Here is a 20938-nt window from a genome sequence, read left to right on the forward strand (position 1 = left end):
CATTTAATCTCTTTCCTTTCCCCCAAAGCATTTATCTTATATCTTTAGTCAACTCCACTTAAGTTTTTCAATTTAACTTCCCTTTTAAGCTTGCTTAGTGCAAGCAGCAGAAGACAGTGCACAGAAGAAACACAAGTCAAAACCAGCTACACTGTCATTGACACACTGCCTCTGAAAACATCAACAAAACTCACATTTATTCAAAATCAGTGAAGACATAACAATATTCACAGAATTAACATATCTATCTGGCCTATCTCACAGCTTTATGTTGCTACAAGAAAGCTCTATCAGAAAGGGGAAAAAAGTATAATACAAACAATTTTCTTTTTACTAATTCAGATTTTTTGTAAAAGCAGCACCCACAAACTGAAGAAACCACAATTGCATTCTGATTCGAGGCTGTGTGAATGAAGAGACTTGAAAATTTCAGAAATCAGGCAGATTTTTAATTGTCCCTCTCCAAAGAAGAATCATTCCTTTTACAGCAGAACATTCAGAGAGTTTTATTCCAGCAGGAAGAAAACAAGAAGTCTAAAACTGAGAAACAGCGCATGCTTGATTACAGAAAACTGAGGGTAAAAAAAAACTTTTATGAAAGCTCTTACTTTTTAAAGTTTTCACTATTTTGAAAAAAGGAGAAACTAGTGAAACAAATACACTTTCAGTGCACCCAAAAGCACATAATAAGCAAAAAAATGAGCATATTAACAAAAAAAAAAAAGTATTTTTCCAATCAGCCACTCACTGTAAGAAGAAACAAAGTCTATGAATCACAAAACCAGAATCCCAAGTGGTTCATTTGACTTGTAACCGTCACAACAGTGTGCCTGCATTTCAGACATGATACACAAATTGTGGAAGGCAGGGTAACAGCATGGGGTTGTAAGGAGACCTGAGCTCAGGCAAAACAGATAAATCTTGATTTTACCAGAACACATTGTTTTAAGAAGTACTAAGGAAATTCCACTGCTAATGGATAGGAAAACAAAAGTATACAGCATAACATGATTGTTTTCATTTTTAAAACAAGGACCTAATTTTTTTTAAAAAAGATATCTTTAAGTTTCAGTCTTTTGTCTCATACCAATTGTTTGATATCACTGGTTCCCTTTGAAACTCATTTTGACAACCACTTAGTGATTTCAGCAACACTGCCCACTTTATATACAGTACTGCTTATAAATTGTCAAATTTGTTGTCAGATAAAAAATGAACACAGGCTAAGATGTCAATCAGCATTATAAAAAAATATAAAATGAGGCGTTTGATAAGTTTTTGTATTTTTGTTGGCCAGTTTCAAGGTTTTTTGGCAGCTCAGCTGCCCTGATTCTGCAGTGGTGTGAAAATGTTAGATCTGTGCAAGGAAGAAAAACTTTACATGTGTTTTTGTGCCCAGCTGAGGGGAAGGCTGAAGGAAAGGCACAAGGAAACCCACTGGCATTAAGGATCTAGTGAAAAAACCAAACCCAAACCTTCTGCAGAACAGGATGCAATTAACAGCAAGACACAAAGCTGCAGGAAAGCAAACCTCATGGAAACACTTATTAATCTTCAAAATGTCTTCTGCATTAACAGAGAAACTTCCCAGTCACAGTGGGCTGAGAAGCTGATTCCTGAATAACATTTATTTGAGAGCACCTTCATCAGAACCAGGCTGTACCCTGCTCAAATTCTCCTCTACCTTCACCTAGTCACAAGAGACATCCAAGTACCTATATAATTCAGGTTCTTCTGCAGTCACTCTGTCCATGATACCCCCCTAAAATAAAGAAACTAAACGTTTTTATAGGGCCACACATTAGCCAACTATTGAAAGCAGAACAAATGAAACCAAGGAGGCTGCCAGCAGCCTGGGTAGGCAGCAATGCAGCCTAACGTGACAAACTACTTTCAGGCTTTTGAAATATAAGAAAGGAAGCATTTTCCTCAATTTTGCTTGGATTATTTTGATTCTAACCCCATTTTTGGTTGATGGAAAAACTCTCATTAATCTCAGTCACGCAGGCTCTAGCCTGCCTGGCGCAACACCAGCCATTAGGAGAGCAGGGAATGTTACCCTTCTCTCCTCAAATACTGATGAACCAGTTTCCATTACTGACATGATCAGCTAGATTTGTTCAAATGACCATCACAGTGACCACTAAGAAAAAGCCAAGTTGTCCACACCAGATTTCCAACTATGTGTCCAAAAGTTTAAGGTACTGAGTATGGCCAGCTCTCAAAGAAATCTACTGTTTCTGAAGAAACCCAGGGATTTAGAAAGCTGTCAAGATCAGAAATAGAATCATTATTTTTCCAATCAGCCTGTTAAATTTTGTCTGCATTTTACTAACTTTAGCCATGTACAGAACTCATTGAGGCTGGGCATTTATTTTTTTTTTTGTTAGAGCTGTTTCTGTTATGTTTTGTTTTCCCTGACTTGGCTTGGTTTCTTTTTTGAACAATTATCTTTCACATGACAGTAAAAAAATGCCACAGCATTCCTTTCTCTAGCTACAAACCAAACAAGATAAGAGTGATTTCTCTGTTACTTTTCTCTGACTGCATGAAAAAAACATGACCAAAAATTTCAAGTCCATAAATTTGACTAATAAACACGTAAAGATTGAGTCACAGGCTGCGTGACTGAAGAACGATGGATTGAGATTATGTCACGAATGATTTTTTTTGTGAAGTTTGAAAAAAAAAAACCACATGGAGCAGGAGTCAGATATATCTTTCTCCCTAAAAAATGATGCTGAAACCAATAAAATTCCTCCCATGAATATGCAGAGCAGGGTTTGACTGTACTCCTTTTGTTCTGTATGAATTATCCATCACATTTCTATTGTATATTATTAAAGTGACTTGCTTTATCCTCCCAACCCCCACATCTGTGCTGCTGTAATTTATGTGAATTACGGTTAATGATCATTTGCATTATGCTTAATCAGCATATCAATAATATACTCTGCACAGAGTAAGTAGCTCTTCTTTCTTTCCCTTTTAATGAAACCTATAGAAATGGAGCTGGGGTTTGACTGATTGGCATCACAAAAAGGTTGCCTGGGCAGGTGCTAGGATGGTGGCACAGGACAGGGGCCTTGTGGCTGCTGCCAATCATGCTCAAGCATCAGCAAAACCTGCTATTATATTTTTTAGTTCTTGTGCCTTGCTATCTGGAGGGGCCAGTGCTTTGTGCCGACAGGGTTTTAATGAGCTTGACCAGATCAGTGTTCCCGGAGCCAAGGCTGTGGCTGTGTGGGATGGTTCCAGGGGAGATCACATTCTTCCAGGGTGATATTACTCACCAGAGTCTAAATCACTGCCATTACAGCGTGCTCATGTGGGACACACAAACCCCTGAATACCAATGAGCTACAAACCTTAACATGAATATTCAGGAATTTCTGGAAAGCTATTATTATATATGCCCAAGTCGAGACAACTTATAGAAATAAAGAGGAACCAATCAATTCAGGTCATTTTGCCAGAAATCAATCAATATCATGTATCAACAGGATAAAATTATTAACCTAGTAAGAGGTTTGTTAAACACTTCAGTTAAATTATTTTTTAAAACTCTGTAAGTCACCAGCTTTGGTGTCCTGACATTTATGTGAACACTGCTGCACGCTCGAGTGGAACTGGCACGACACCAATATTCTCATTTGTGAGTCACAGCCTCCAGTGCAGCTCTATCAGCTTTACCTTCTAAATCACTGCTCTGCTATTAGCAATCTTTCAATATGATGTGACATCTTTATTATAATGTTTTTCCACTGAAGTTTAAGTTCATATTTTAGCTCAGAGACAGACACAGCCATATTTACCAGGTTTAATTAATTGACTATAAATAAAGGACTGTAAGAAGAAGGCGCCTCTCTCACACGATGCTCAAGTTGTCACCATTTTACAGCAAAATGCCAATTGGGATAGGATAAACATTGTTATTTCTACACTTTACATTTATATTTCAATATGAAAGCTTAAAATTTCAAGGTATTTTGAAGACTACAGTCTAGAGGCTCAGTTCTCTTCCAAAAACAGTTACAGCATATGATCTACATTAATTTACTGCCACGCGATTTTTAACGAGGAATTTCATTAACTTGCAAGAACATCAGTGAAATTTCATGATTTACTTTGGCTCCCATATCCGAGGATATGGCAGTAAATAGGAACAGCATGTACAAACACACGCAAACAACAACTTGGGCTGGATTTACCTGACAAAATCTTGCAAAAGCCAATAAAATTGACCTTGACAGATCCAGGGGCCCTTTTTGGTGGGGTAATGCAGCACATCTGTTTTCCTTATAGCCCCCATGATACCCTGCATCATTCCCTACCAACTGTTTGAGGCATCCAAGGCAGAAGAGACACAGCTGCAGGGAGCAGAGCAGCAGATCTGCACAGCTGCAAGGAGCTGAGCAGAGCAGGAGAGCAAAGCAGAGGAGCAGTGGGAGCTGGGAGAGAAAGGCTTCATAAAAAAAAAATGTGAGTGAAAACAAGAAAACCACACCGATGAACTAGAAATTGCTGGAGAGTTCCCTCTTGGACATCCTGTTTAGAGATGTTTCTTGTTGGGAAAAGTCAGCAGAAAAAGCCACTAGGAGGAAACCTGAACCCTCTTCCCACTTCTTTCCCATGAGAATGGAGCAATTTTATCCAGAGGCATGGAGAGAGATCCATGCATAAACTCAAAAAATGAACCAAACCTTCATCCTTAAATACTGCTAAACACCTGCTTGATGCCTAATATCAAGAAGGCACAACTTAAACATTAGCAAAGGAATCCCATGAGGCAGAGAAGCAAAGACACTCTTAAGACTGATTCTGTAAAAGTGGTAAAGGTGAATCAACAGCTTGCCCAAAGCAAAAACTTGATGGCTCAGCCTTCTCTGAGAACAAGGGTATGGGGGTTCTGGACATGGGGGTTCAACTGCCAAGTAGGGTTTTTTTGTGTTTGGGGGAAACAGAATGCAGGAATGCAAGAGTCATCCTGCATATCTGCATGATGTAACGCAGAAAGAGAGAGGTGGGATGTTCCTACACACATACACACATTCCACAGAGACATGGAGGTGGGGAGTGAGAGAGTGAACACATATCAGCATCACTAGACAGATATGCACCATTTAGTCATCAATATGATGTTATTCAAGAATTTTTTTTAAAGAGTTTTGCTGGGAAAAGCCATGTAGGAATGATGTAGTTAGCAAATGGGAAAGCACAGGTGCTTTAAGACTGCACTTCTAAATCTTCCAATAGAACACGTAATTTCATTAGATCTGGATACAAGGTAAACAAAACACCCAGAACCTCCTCCAGAACATTATGTAGACATTTCTGTAGTAATACTTTAAATCATAGCTTGAACAGTTTAGCAATAATTCAGCACAAAAGTTACAAATAAGTACTTACATCAGCCACTCATGTCCACACAGCTTTCACCTCCCACCACTTCCATCTGAGCAAATTAGCAACTAACACCATGAAGCAGAGCCATGATCTCTTTTAGAAATACACTCTATGACAGAGAAGGAGCAGTACATAAAGAGAACTTTTTGCTTCTGTTGCTCAGTGCACCTTTTGCTTTCATGTTTCTCCCCAAGGAATGAGCCATTCCAAGGGTTTATCTGCAGTGGGATGGGTCCTCTAAAGAGAAGGCCCCACACCTGTGTAAGCCATATTTTGAGAGCTCAGAGCAGTTTATTTCTGCATCTCCAAAGCCCCAGCCTTATGGCACAGTGTCCTCTGAAGAGGAAACAATGGTTAAATAGCACATTGGTCTGCAGCAGCACTTTGCATTTCACACTCCAGTGGACTCACCCCATGTGACGGGTAGGAGATCCAGCCCAGCTCCCCTTGAATTGTTTTTGAATCCAGCAGATTAACTGCAAAAGAAGACACAAGGAAGAGGAGTGAGTTCCCTTTGCCTCTGCCCAGTTAACCTCAGTTACCACACCCAGAGCTGTGTTTATTTGTGAGCAGATGATGGCCACCTGGCCACCAGGCAGTGAAGCTGTACAAAAAAAAAAAAAAAAAAGACAGACAAATAAAAAGGATCATCTCCTTTAGCTTAAAACACAATGAACAGCAGACAGGGCAACTTCTGAAAACCAGAAAAGTGACAAAAAACAAACAAGGGATCATGGCTAAATTAATTGCAGCAGGGGGTGGGAACAGAGCTCTTCTATCAGCTGCACAAACCACAGCGTTTTCCCCTCGGATGCTTGAAATTTGGGTCACTGCATCTAACTGAAATGGTGAGATCTGAATATTTAAATCATTATTTGATTAAAGGCATCCATTTGGCATCTATAATCTTCTCAGAATACAGGAATAAATAATGAAAGCTGATTAAAGTCCTTCCCGCAGTTCTTTCTTGCTTCTGATCTAATTTGTTCTCAAATTGTCTTGCAGTAGTGTTTTCTAAATGTCATGTGTAACACATTAGATCTAAGAGTAATTATTTACAATGTTACAAGTTCAGACAAACCTGCTTTTAAAGAGGGCCATCAATTGATTGCTAATCTTGCTGGCTTGTTTTTTTTGGGGTTTTTTGAGTCATGCAATAATTTTCAGTGTGAAAAGGAACATTTTATTTGTAAACAGTTTCACAAGCATTTTCTACTCAATCAAATCTCAGTGGATTTACACCTTAAACACAACGGGTATTTAAAATAAATACATACATCAAAATTAAAGGATATTCTTCTTTTGACATTTGTTTCCTACAAGCACAAAAATAAAGAATTTTCCTCATCTTGGCCATACAGCCTCCAAGTGCCTGATCACACACTTCCCTAAGTAACCACTTCTTTATCAACCTGAAGCAGAGGAAGTGAATTTATACAAAATACTGTATAAAAGAAAATAGCCTCTATATAAATATCAACTAATGAAGTATTAATACTCCATAGAAACACTGTAATATTTATTATCTGCAATCTGAGCTTACTTTGTTCTGTGTGTTCACCACCCCCCACACCCCCTTTATATTTTTTTTTCCGTTCCAGAATGGAAGTAATGATAACGAGAAATTAAATAAATCTCAGCATGTGCTAGGACATTTTAACACCTGACAATGACAGATTTATTAGAGGTAGCCACTGTAGCAGCTTCTTCTTCTATTTGTTAACCTGAAGGGTTGTCACTGCTGCCAGAACCAGATGGCCTGAGCATAGGTGTTCCAAGTAAACAGAAGAACAGGAAACAAAAAATGAGGGACAGTGCCTATGAATCAGCTGAGTTAAGCTATTTGTATTATTTCATCATCCTTCTCTAACTGCTGTTTAATTTTGGACACCACTTTACAAATAAAAAAAAAATCAGCTCTGAAGGCATTATTTTTACTGTTAATTACAATGTGCAGAAGGAGACACAGGTGTACAGTATTAAAATAAGATTGTGCTATAAAGAAACATAAATAAACATATTTTCTACTTTTTTTTTGTACACATATTTTTGTTCTGTATGGATATATGCGCAATGCTATACTGCCAGGACTGAGCTGCTCTGCCATCTATGTGAGAAAAATGTTTCCCCCTGCAGTTATACTCCTCTTTAAAAGAAAACAATAGCATTGTTTTATCTACATCAATAAACAAAATATCTTTACTAATCTTACAGAAAGAACATAATCCAGTGTTACATATTTCTTAGCTCTGAATAAAGTCCTCAATCACGCAGACAAAGAAAAATCAGTCAGTCCTTTATTGAGTGCACAAGGCCCTAGGCAGGCAACTCTGCAGCAAGGTTTGCATCCATAAAAAGGAAACACCAATAAAAATTCAAAAGGAAAAGGGCACTTCTCATTTTTTGTTAGCAGAAATTCCCACAGATTCTGGATCTCCCGGGATGAGACAGATCTGTTTGCCGTGCATCTGCACTGCACGGTGCTGAAGGGAGTGTGACTCCTGAGGAAAATCACTTGGCAAGAAGCGGCTGAGGCAAATCACCCAGGGGCAAACTTAAGTGATATATTTTATATATGATAAATAATATTATTATAATAATTATATATTATTTATTCTTTCAGGACAAGCTCCTTGAAAACATGATTGCAGTCACTCTGAAATTGATTAATTCAGTCCAAACTCAGTTTCATCTACAAAACACATCCAGGCAATGGACCCACAGCTTGGTGGAAGTTCCCCCTCTCTAGATCTGCCCTGCAGGTCCAGCTTGCCCTCCCAGGCATCCCAACAGGACATGGGTGGCAATGAAATGTTCACTGTCCCCCACAACAGGCAGGTGCCTCAGCCATGGGACAACCTGATATCACCAGGATCAAATCTATGAAGTTAAGAATCATTTTTCAGTTCTCTCCCTCATTCCACTTTCCTCATCTCCTTCAGACTGGAACCACTACTTTTCCATGCTCAAACATTTTAGAAGTCCTTACAAGGGAGGTTTTCACACTGGTTACAGGAGACTTCTGGTTCAGATGGGTGTTGTGCTGTTCTTTAATAGTATCTAAAATGCAAAAAACATATTTCCTTTCAAGTATTAACTTGAAAAAACACCTTCTTCCTGATAAAAGCTTCTAGTGACTTCTAAAAGCTTCTGTGACTTCCTGAGTTGCACATCTCAATAGAGGGGAAACAATAATGCAGAATTTAGAAGATGCAATCCTGGTCTCTAGACAAAACTGACTGGGAGAAGCAATGGTAAATTTTGTCATTGTATGTCCTAAAACTCTATATTAATCTGGAAACTGCAGAAGAAAATGGCATTTCCATACACAAAGACATAAGAAATATATAAAGAATGGGTTAGAAATTCATTGTCTGATTTATTCTTCTTCATGGATTTGGATGGTTAGGTAAAAAGTAGAAATGGAAAACTTCATGCAAGCACTCAATTTCTACATTAACTCATCACAACTTCTTTTAATCCTGATAGATCCTTTAGTGTAACAACACACAACACTTGGTCAGGTCCATTTTGTGAACCAATTAATGAAGTGTTTCATGAAGATGTACTCAGCTAGATCCTCACTGGCAAGCTAGATCACATTCAGTGTGATCCTCATTTGTTTTCCCATATACTATTAAAGTTACATGGAAGCCAATACTTAAATAGCCTACAAATGCCTACAGCCATATATTTACTAGATGAAAGAAGTTTATGAGTTTCTCACACAACTCATGTGCTCTCCTTGTACCAACTCCTCCTGCAAAACTGTGTGACCGTCACTCAGCTGGTTCCTACAAAAATCCCTGAGGCTGACCAGCCAGTTACCAGGGGTAACTATAGAAAAAAAAGCTGAACAGTTTCTTTGCTAGTGACAATTCTTTCCAACAGAATGCCTTGGAAAAGATTGTCGGTTGTGCTGAGGAGACACAGAGGAGCTCTCATAAAGCAACTTTAAGTAAATAAATAAAGTGCTGTCTAACTAGCTTGGTGTCCTGCATGTAATTACCTTGATTTAAAGCTAGTGGTAATTCCAAGGGAGAATTTACTGGTATTAAGATTAGCAGCCATGACTTCTGACTCTGACAATCTGTGATTTGGTCCTCCTGTAAAACAGCCCTGCTCTCCACACTACCATGCAGTATTTCTGCTGATACAGCACACCCCTAAAATGCCAATTAAGAATATTTTCTCCTTCTAGAGACTCTTGCCTGATTCTCTTGCCCTTCCCCATGCACAGCCACAGGAGAAAGCATTATCAGCTCCCTCCATGTGGATTTCCAGGGGGTAAATCCAATCTCTCCCCAGAACTGGAGATGGGCTGTGGATGTGAGACACAAAGCTCCCTCACTCTCCTCTCACGGCATCAGCAGCAGATGAATGGAGGCTTGGGTGGAATATGACACTTGTACGACCAGAAACTGCTTCCAGATTTGGGAGTGATGCTCCAGGGCTCACGAACAGCATGTTTCATCAGGAGGGATGTCAGGGAAAAAAAGAAAGAACCCTAAAACTAAACTGATTCCTGAACACAGTCTGAAAGCTGCAGCATTTCCAAAAACACATGGGGTAATAACTGCCACAATGAGCTGAATACGGTAGAAATACCTCCCACAGGAATAAAAATAAACAAACAAATCTTGTGCCAGGTAGAATCACTCTGAGATTCCCCTCACTGCTGAAGAAATGAGGAAAGCCTGTTAGGGGACACTATCCTGCAACTTGCAATATTTAGAGAGCCACCCACAAACTTCACCAGTGGAAAGCATTTCCAAATTTTCTTCTTTGCATAGAAAATGCCGAGCAATAGCCAATGTCAAGAGATACTTAAATCTTTTTTCTTCAGCTAACTAACATTTTCTATGAATATTTAAAAAATGCATAAAAAACCTCACACCACTATGTTGTCTTCTCTTGTCTGGCAACAAACTTTGAGTTTTTACCCTAGCTGGTTATTAAAAAAAATGCCAACAAATGGGAAAAATTAAATTCGCTGTGCAACAACAGCAACAAAAACAAAACTAAAAAATGATGACTGACGAATTGAAATGTGCCATATAATCCCAAGCAGCAAAGAAAATACTCTGTGGCAGAAAGTCAGCCAGAACTTGGTTTTGGGGTGGGACAGAGTGGAGTCAGCACAAAGCCTGATGTGCATTTTTGGAATGGTGAACTCTTCCCAGCAAAGGGGGCTTGCACCTGTATTTTCATCCATCTATGAACACAGATCTGAGCCTTCCCAACTCTCCATTGCCCCAGCACTGCCAGCACATCACTTTTGTGATTATTCTGGGGCTAGAACCAACATTTACAGATAGGTAGGCAGAACTCAGAGCAAAGATGCACCTTGATGCAATTTTAATTTCCAGCTAGGATCAGCTATCACACTGATGTTGCCAAAACCATGCTGAAACCAGCTAAGGCAGACCAAGAAACCTTTGGGAAGGGATAGCAAATAAAAAAGGGTGTCCAGCAGTGAAGTCTGGTTTTAAGTAGTCTGATTTGCTGCTTGCTTAATAATAAAAGTCAAGCCTCCTGTGATTTTATGGTCCTGCATTTCCCCTCAAATATTTTAGTGAAGATGTTAGCACTGCTCAGAAGAAAACAAAATAAAAAACAGCCAGTAGAACTCTTCAGAACTTACCCAACACACATGCCATCAGTTTGGCCCATTTACTAAAAAAACTCTTTGCTAAAGCTGAGATTTCTGCTGAGCCCAAAGCCAGGCTGCAGCCCTGAGAGAGGCACAGCCCTGTGGGGTCTGCACTTCCAACCCTCCTTGCCTGAGCTGTGACACTGCACAACACAAATGTGATTTTGTGCAGAACGTTCCAAATTTGGCAACTGTCATGTTCAATCTGCGGTCAAACTGCTGACTGAAGGACTCCACCAGGGTGAGGGCAAGGGATGAACAAGCAAACAAAAACCAAACTCAACTAAAAAACAGTTGGGGCAATACTGAACACAGGAATATTCAGAAAATACTGGAAAGCCCAAGCCTCCATTATTTTCACTTAAGTGCTCATTAAAAACTTTCCAAAATTACAAGATTTTGTCAAAAATATCAGATAAAAAGACAAAAAACTAGCAAATTATGTCAAATTACCCTAGAGATTATTGCTTCTGGAGAAGATAAAAGCTTCCACCATCAATTCTGATGATTTGGCAAATTCTAATTTCATAGCAGCTTCCCGCAGTTTTTGAATAGGAAGAATTTAATTTTCCTCCTCCCAGATTTTACATTTCTTACCAAACACACTCCCCAAGAGCATCTGAGGCCAGATTTAGATACCTCAGCTTTTCCTACAGCTGAAAAAGAAGAAGCAGCCAAAGCAGCAATCCCTCACTGCAGGTTTCTCTCAAAAAGCTGCCATGAAGGAGGGAATGCAGAACAACAATCAGAAATGCAGGAATGCTTACAAATAAAAAACACCACCTGCACTCCATGCCAAGTGGAAGCTCTCCAGTGGTCTTCCCCATTTTACTAAGTATGGAGCCTGCCTCTGGAAAAGGGACAACCATCCACCCATTCTCAGTGATGAACACAGGCAAAACAGGTTTTTATTTCTTTTTTATTACTTTGAAACATGAGCGTTCTCTTGATATTGTTAAAGTGGCACAAAGCTCAATTTCCAAGTATGCAAAAACATATGACTGGTGGTGGGCTGGAATGCACTGTTTATCAAAGGGGCCTAATAAGGTTTCAGTTTTATTAGGCTATTTCCTGTAAGCTGATATGTGCCAGTTCTTTTCATTAAGACAAGGATATAAAAATTAAAAATGGATTAACCTAATGGGTTCCAAATTACTGTCGCCTTGGCTTCTTTGCATTTTTTTTTAAACAGTTCCAATTGGTCCTGTTCCAGTGCCTCCTACAAAAAGCAAGAGGCAGAAAGCTTCAGGATACCTGAATTAGAGTTTAGCTGAACTGACATTCAGATACAAATCCCACAGATCTCATTCCATTCCAACCACTCTGGCATGAAATCTGATACCACTGAGGCACCATGTTAAATATGCAAATGCAAAATGGGGGCTACTGTGTTGAAAGGGAGTTTAAATTCCCTTTAAAACCCAAGTTATTTTCCTCCTCTCAGAGGAAAGAAAAAAATCCAGAAAGTATGGATGAGATTGAGTTACCTAAACCCTGCCAATCCCTGCCTTTTATCAGCCCAGAATAGAAGTGGGTCTCCTGTAGGATGTGTCATGTTTGTCAGTCCCACTGGGTGCCCAAACCCTGAGGCACATAAAATGGCACCACATGTTATGTCTAGCCAAAACTCAAGAGCAAACAGTACTCAAATCATTTCAGTAAGTCCTAAAGCACTTCTAAGAAAGGTTTAACCACACTGCACATCTAACTCTTTTTACTTCTACATTCCCTTGGAAACAAAAAGTAATTTCCAGTATTCACTGGTTTTACAGAACTGAGCTCTCTGAAGGTCTGGTAGATTTGGAGCGTGACAAAGATCCCTCTTGAGAAGACTTTTAGCAGCTTAAAGGGGAAAATAAATGTTGAGTCAGTGTCCAAGTTCACTTAAGGTAAGCTGAGAGGTCCAAACCTACCATGACACGCTCAGTTTCTAGAATTCTAGACACCAGCAAGTGTCACAGAAAAGACTCTTGGGCACACACAACACCCACAACTAGAAGTTCCAAGGTTCCCACAGATTTTACTGCAGTTCAAACACATTCAAGGTGCAGAAATCAACAAAATCCACAGCAAGTGATCAATACCCCACTGGAAGACAGAAATTTTTGAGACAGGGACCAGAGCATAAGTCCAGGAAATGGCTATTCATTTGTTAAAAAGGCTGTGATATCCCCCTGGTGAATCAACTGGCAGCATGCCAAAACTCAGAAAAAAATTTGGCTTTTAAGGAACTCCTCGCATGGGGCACAGAAAAACAAAAATAAATAGAGTTGGGTTGGGCTTGGTTGAGTTTTGTTTTTCTAAGTTTAAAACACAGAAGTCAAGAATTATAAAACAATTCTGAGAATCCCGAAGCACTACATTTGGAAAGCCACATACTCAAGTGTGCCCTGATAACTTTGTCAGGCTTTTTTTCTCTACCTCCGTGAATAAAGATCCCCAGCTTGCATGGAATGCTTGGGCCCTTCCATGGCTGCCCAAAGATAAAATAAACCCACAGAGCAAATGACTCAACACCACGGTGCAACTTGCAGGAGTAAAATGCCAATAGCATAAGAAATCTCCTCAAGTGTCATGCTGAGAAAATCAAGATGTTGAACCCATTTTCATTTTCCAATACAGTGATGTCACCAACATGATATTTTCATTGTTTGCCAGGTTAACAGAATTTATGGAGGTAATTAATGCAGAACATGTGTGCTGAGCTATCCGTATGAAAAATGGAATTGCCCCGACTTCATTTGCTGCCTTTGCAACCGAAACCCCACTAACATCTTTTTTCACTATTTCCATATGTGAGAAACACAAATATTTATAACAAAGGTAAATGACTGCTCTATTCCCATCTACCCACAAGACACTTTCAGACCCCTGTCTTCTGCTTATTCTTCTGCTTCCACCACCTTACCACAAAGGGATCAAGTTTCCATTTTATTCCATAAACTAAGCATGTTCCTCACGCTTCTTCTCCAGCGTTTCTGTCCTTGGTTTGCATGGAAAATTTCTGTTTTAATTCCTTGAACACCCTATGTCTAGCTCTAGCCCATCTTTCAGGAAAAGCAATGCCATTAAACATTTCATTCTTCTCCTTTGCCTTTTCTTCTGGGCATCTACAGGGTCAAAGCATCCCTCCCCTTTGGTAAACAGCTTTTAGTAAAAAGAGTTCTGGGCACATAGCCCTCAAAATCAGGAAAAAAACCCAAAAAACATCTTTGCCTTCTATTCTTTCTGGCTGTTCTACTCTTTCTGGCTGAATGTTGATTTCTGGAAGGGAAGGGACAGAAAAATGGCACAGGCATGAGAGAAAGGGTGGGCAGGTGAGCTCAGAATAGAGAACCTGATGAGTTTTCCCTGCAGCTGGGTTTTCTTTGGAGAGTTTGGGTGAGCACAGAACATTCTCCACAGCTGGAACCACGTACTCCAGGAACGCTGAGCACTCAGGCACTGCCAGGACATTTGTTCTCTGGGGTAAATAATGGGAGAAAAGTTTTTTGTAGGGTAAGGCCCTCACCATCTCAGAACCTGTCTCAGGATAAAAGCCTCAAGTCAGTTTTCTCCATGAACATTAAGGCTGGGCAGACATAACTTGCCTCGCTTTTCTTTTCTTTTTTTTTCTTTTTTAAAGAAAGCACTGTCAGAGCAAGATTAAATAGAATGGTGAAAATGCCTCTACCCTTTCTTAACTGCAGCCTCTGTTGAAATTCACCACTGGTAAATCAGAGTCACGAAGCTTACTAATGTAAACAAAGCTCAGACTTTCAGGGAGGCAAGGAATTTCTTAATTTGTGCTTTGCTCACTCTTTGGATCCCTTTCAGGGCTGAATTCCGGGTCCCTAACTTTGTCAGTAATCAGGGGAAATATGGATTTTTTTACATATTCAGATCTGATTTTCTTCATCTCTGCCTACTTTTTCTCTTCCTTTAATCCTTCTCTTCCCCCCCTAAAATGGAACTCTCAAAAAGCCTTGCCTCTTAAAAAAATAAAGCCAATCCAGAACAAATCCTTCTAACTCCTCACCAACTAAATTAAGCAATCCCATGTCACCTGTTATTATTTGTTACTGTACAAAGTTTGTGGGGAAGCCCACCACGGACCAAAAGATATTTTTGTGATTTAATTGTTAATTATTTAAAGAGTAACTTGTCACTCTAGATTTTCTACAAACCCCTCCATTCCTAGGCACCAATTTAAAAGTTTTAGATTTTAATTGCTGCCCTCTTATGTGAGGCAGCTATACTTTAGCAGGTTTAATTATTGTTTAAAAAAAATTGCCATGCAAATCTTTCTATCTAAATATAGATATAAAAACATTATGAGAAACCAGCTGGAAAAAAAAAAAAAAGCGCCTCATTCCCACACCATATTACACTAAACTGCCCTGACTGAACCTTAACATTCAACCTATTGTTCTCTTAATTGCTAGCAAGTTTCAACCACTGTTCGCTTGCTCTGCTATTCTTCTTTCATCAATATTTTTCCAGTAGATTAATGGGATTTTCCTCCATATTTTGCCTGAAACAGCAGGACACGGTAGTTAAATGAACAAAAAAAAAAAAAAAAAAAAAGAAAAAGGAGAGTGGTACCAATGTTTCTGCTTACAATGTGTCTGATTTAATAACATCTCTGCAAATTTAAGGCTTTATGTTCTGGTTCCCCCTCACTCTCGCAGACTGGAACTTTTCTGTCACCATCCCAAGGTTTCTTTCAGGCAGGATTATCTTTATTTCTTTCATTCATTCACCGCAGAAATTTGAAAGGAACTTTCAGTTTAAGGGACTGAATTTTAATCTTGCATCTGTTTCACGCTGCAAAATGAGAACTTGCACTTGGGTTTAGCAAGCGCCTAGGAAACTAAAAGACACAAGATTTCTGCTGGGGAATACAATCCTGAGCCCACAAATTGCTACCACACTCTGTTTCCAAAATTACACTCCTGGGAGCTCATATCTAATCTTCTGAATTAACCTATTTTTGTTTAAAAGTTTTAGTTCTTGTTTAGAACAAGTTTAAATTTTTTCTTTTTTAAAAAAAAGCTACTGCTCTAAAGTGTTTACAGAAATAAAGGCTACCCCACTGTGGTGAATTTTTAGGAAAAACAATCATTTTACAGTAGCCAGATGCTTTTGTAAACTAAAAAGTTTTCTATTTCACTCTATCATTTCTTATGACAAGTCTTCTTCTCCTCACTAAAAATATATTTCAGCAATGCTTCAACAAATCTAACAACCCAAAAGAAGGGAAATGTTCCATTCCAGAAAAAGCACTTTTTGGATGCTGAAATTACGCTTTGGAAAGGCAGGGGGTAACGGAAAACCCTCTGCCCCATCTCTGGAGATTTATCTAACAACTCTGGAAATATTCAGTTTTGTACCTAAAGGTATCAAAATTACCTTCTGGGTTTCAATACCACCTCCACTGAGCAGAGCTTTGAACTTCACCATAAGTACAGGCATGATTATTGCAGCAGTTACTTATTTATTTTTATTTTCTTTCCCAGAAAAAAATCAAAGAGCAGCTACAAAGCTACAGGAGTTACAGGTATCTTATGGCACTAACTCGGGCTCTGTATAAAACTCCACAAACAGGACTGTGGTATTTGGTAACAGCTCTGTAGTGACCCTCACTGGTGATAAAATCCAGAGCTCTGAAAACGAGAAAATGAACACCTGCATCTGTATTTCTAAACTTTCATCAAGTGGGGATTACAAGAACAAGAGCAATTATAGACATTTTCCTGGAGGAAAACTCCCAAGTTCTCCAACAGAATCAAAAAGTAAGTATACTAATAGCAATTTACCTAACTCCAGCAGAGAATAATTTAAAAAAAAAAAAATTAAACTAATTTGTACATCCTCCCAGCTGGGAACGAAAAATTTAAGTTCAGTTAGAACACACTCCTGATTTGCAAAGCTTTTGTGTAAACAACTGTTAAACTTGGTGTGCCTATTATCTGTTTGATGCCTGCCCATCTGCTGGTGCCTTTTTGCTGAAGCTGAGCCTACAGAAGAGTTCTGACCCATTTCTCTGCCCTGAGTGCTTTGCTGGGCAGCAAGGATGTTGTGTCCAAATTAACTGCAATAGGAATTAATTGCTGTGTCCAATTTGCACATCTCTGCGTTTCAAACACCTGCTTTAAGTTTGCTATGGAGAGATGGAGAGATTGAGAGATGGAGAGATTTTTTTTTTCATTTTAATACACTATGCTGAAATAGCAGTAAGTCAAGAAAAAAGCCCAGTGACAAACAATTAAGAAAATTAGTCATTCCACATGTTACAGTCTACTACCAAAAATGTAGTCAGAAAATTATGCATTCAGCCAACTTCTCCTAGCTTTAAAACCATCATACCCTTGTGTGAATTCTAAAACATGCTTATTATTTGTCTAATGATACAGTTTAGTATTAAGCACAGAAGCTTTGAATACAGCACAGCTGTATGAAAAACAGTCCTCTAGCCCTCATGACTTTGAGATTGTTGAAACTAAATTTTAAAAGATAGGACATTATGACTTCTAAACCTGCTTTTAACTTCTTCTGCAGATAACCAGTCAATTGCAAGGCAGGGGCAGCAGCAGGAATAGTGCCACGAGAAATGAAGACTTACCCTGACCTAATGATACATGACATGGAGCAAAGTAAGATTTGGAAAAGGCATTTCCCCCTTCTAATTCTATTGAAAGGTGCCCAGTATTGTCAGCCTTTCCCAAAATCACATGCAAGACTTGGGCAAGGATTTTGTTCCATGTGCAAGCAGCACATTTTTCAAAACCACACCAAGAGCTGTCACTACTACAAAGGCACAGTAAATTGTCTTTAGCAATTTTAAGCGTTAACAGAGACCAGCTCAGATAAAAATGGTGCATTTAATTGTGTGGTTCTGCAAAGTTCTGAGATGGCAATCAGTGCTCCAAATCCAGACTGAAAAGTGAGGCTGATTGGAACCTTCTTACTGTAAACCCAAAACAGGCACTGTTTGAAGCCAAGTACTGTAAGCAGATTTCCCGTATTGATCTTTTGGTAGCTGTGCTCACAAGAAATTAATTTTATGCTAGATTGAGAGGTTACAAGAAGTTTCCTGTCTGCACAGTCAAAATATTATTGAAGCAATTCAGGTTGTCAGTAAAAGCTTAAACAAATTTGCTGATAATCCTGTTAATGACCTAGGTCAAGTGTTAACTGTTGTGGGTTATAAAACAGTGAAATTAAGGTGGCTGGTACCCTCAGGCAGGCAATATAGTTACAGAAGAGACCGAGGAGAAATTATTAAATTAAATGACAGAACACACTCGATTTCTTGATACCACAGGAATTATTCAGAAAGAGAAATGCATCCTTCTAAGAAAAAAGAAACACAATCCTCAGCAAGCAGAGAATACCCAGCAGAGTGGAACAGGAGAACCTGTGGTTTCTGTGCACCTACGGGGCTCAGTCTGCAAACTCCAAACTGCAAAAGTTGGATGTTAAATCTTCCTGACATCGTCCTGCCCAGTAGAAAACAGCACACACCTTTTACCAGCAAACACAGATAAATCTGAGCTTCAGAGAACCCCCTTGGGTTCCTGTGATTGAGTAGGGAAAATTTCTCACGAGCACGGCAGAGTTTGAAAACAAACTTGGGGAAAGTTTTACTTTTTATCCAGAAAAAATCCTGAATAAAATTTCTCTGGGATGAAGCAAATTAAGAAAATCTCAAGCTGTCCAAGAAAAAGACAAAAAAGGAAAGCACTGAGCACCACAAAGTGCAGTAAGACAGCAGTTTGTCTTCAGCCCTGCTTTCATCCTTTACTCCCTTCATCCCATCCACTGCCACTGTAGTATTACCACCAACAGTCATAAGTTTTCATATTAATTACAAATGTTAAGTGAAGTTGGATTTTAAAAAAAAAATATTATTTCAAGTCAAATAAATTCAGGAGCTATTTCTCTGCCCACACTCTTGTTACGTGCCCACTACAACATTTACATCCCCTAGAAGTTAGACTAAGCTACACAAACACACCAAAAATTAGTTCCATCCACTGTTAAAACAATTTATGGGGGAGAATTTCAACAGTAGCTTTAATATAAAATAGATAAAAATGTCTACCATTTTCCTTATATGTGCCTACATTAACAAATGCTGTCCAAAATATATCTTTTTTTATTCTCAGTGGTGGAAAAAGGAAACTTTTCTAAATACTCCAGAGAAATATAGAAACATCTATCTCTAGTTTTGGGAGGAAATTTATGGGAACAACACCAGAAATGTAAATGAAGTGGATAGAAAAATATTATTTAATAGAGGAAAACATCATCTTCTGACATGATTTAAAGCTGCACGCTAACACTTGTTCATCAAATTAGTGGGTCAGCAAATTATAAGAATTAAGATTTCTAAACTCACACGATCAATCCATATAACGTAAATAAATAAAAGGATTACTGAGCTTTCCTAAATGGGGTTTAAAAAAAAACAACTGAAAAGCCCTTAAAAGTTGATCTCTTTTTCTTAAAGAAAACTGACAGTATTTCTCTGTTTTAAAAGCATAGCCAAACATACTTAAAAAAAAAAAAACCCACTCAAAAGCAGGTTACTCTTCTGTAACTGCATTTTTACTGTTGTTTTCACTACCAATTTTGCAAATATTGTTCATCTCGTACGAGCTCTTGAAGCTGGGAAGAGAGAAGGGAGGCAGCATTTGCTGAAAGCTGACTTGGACAAGTGTACTTAACATGCATTCCGTATGATACCCATATTTTCCCTCCTTTCTCCATTCTCAGTGCCAGTGGCTCGAAACAAAGACACAAAAAGTGGGGGTTTTTTGCACACTGGAACGCTCCAATATCTTTCTGGCACAGCCACTCTCAGTTTGCAGAATGTGCCTCCACTGCCATGGAGGCAGAGCTGCTCCACTGACTGACAGAACCACAACCCTTCCCTAAGAGGAATGGTTATCAGACAACAGTAACCCCTACCCACACTCTGGCTTTCATTCCTGAAAATGATTTTTGAGAAATGACAATATTTACAAAATAGTTTCTATCTGGAGGTTTAGAAGTGACTGTTGAAAGCACGCTCATGAAAAAAAAAAAAAATCATAAAGCACTGCATACAAAACAAATTTGCATAAAACACACAAACAGATGACATACTGCTCCTCTTGTATAATGGTACCATAATTATCTCCCAGCAATGAAACAAAATGATTAAAGATTACCCAGGACTTGTGAAGTTTGCATCTTTCCTTAGTTATTTTTTACTATATTTCTTTTTCCCTCCAGAAATCATGGATAGTTGTTATCTCACTGCCTTATTGCACAAGCACCCGGAATATCAGTTAGTAAACCAGCATTATTTGTAAGGGAGAAATAAATAATTGCTCTGACAGGTTTCAGAGCTTCTCTACACAACATCCAACTCGAGCACAGGTGCAAGTTTTACATGGTTATTAGGTGCTAAAAGTTCTTCACAACCTTTGCCCTCTAGATTTTATCCCGAAACATAATTGCACCTGGTCATGCCGAGTGCCTTCACTGCAAGCAAGCAAAAGCTCCATTTCTTTTTTTTTTTTTTTTCCTTAATAGGGAAAGGACAGGGTCTTTTAGAGTTTTTTTCAAGTATTTCAATCAGTTTCACAGTGTCTGGTTGTCACTATTTATTTTTTTCCCTGCAACTAACACGGGTTTTCAGCAAATGTCATCTTATGAATTAACACAGCAAAAGAAAACAAACTACTCACTCCTTTTTTTTCCGGAAAATTACAAACAGTCGCATACACACACAAACACAACTTTAACGCGTTGGTAACACATCCGATACAAACAACGCGATCTGACACAAACCCGCTAGGGAACCAGGAGGAGGTTTTACAGGGCAACAACCTTCTTTCGCGGATTAAT

General features: G+C 38.8%; 1 protein-coding gene across 2 annotated transcripts in view; it reads right to left on the reverse strand.

Annotated features, from left to right (window-relative positions):
* EPHA3 (EPH receptor A3) overlaps positions 1–20938 on the reverse strand; it is a 171328-nt gene that overhangs the window by 149477 nt on the left and 913 nt on the right. For both annotated transcript variants that reach the window (XM_074531577.1, XM_074531571.1), the window contains exon 2: positions 5818–5882. In XM_074531577.1, the coding sequence (XP_074387678.1) occupies positions 5818–5882 (65 nt within the window). The remainder of the gene's footprint in view (positions 1–5817; positions 5883–20938) is intronic.

The sequence above is a fragment of the Zonotrichia albicollis genome, chromosome 2 (genome assembly GCF_047830755.1).
Source record: "Zonotrichia albicollis isolate bZonAlb1 chromosome 2, bZonAlb1.hap1, whole genome shotgun sequence".
In the NCBI taxonomy this organism is placed as follows: Eukaryota; Metazoa; Chordata; class Aves; order Passeriformes; family Passerellidae; genus Zonotrichia; species Zonotrichia albicollis.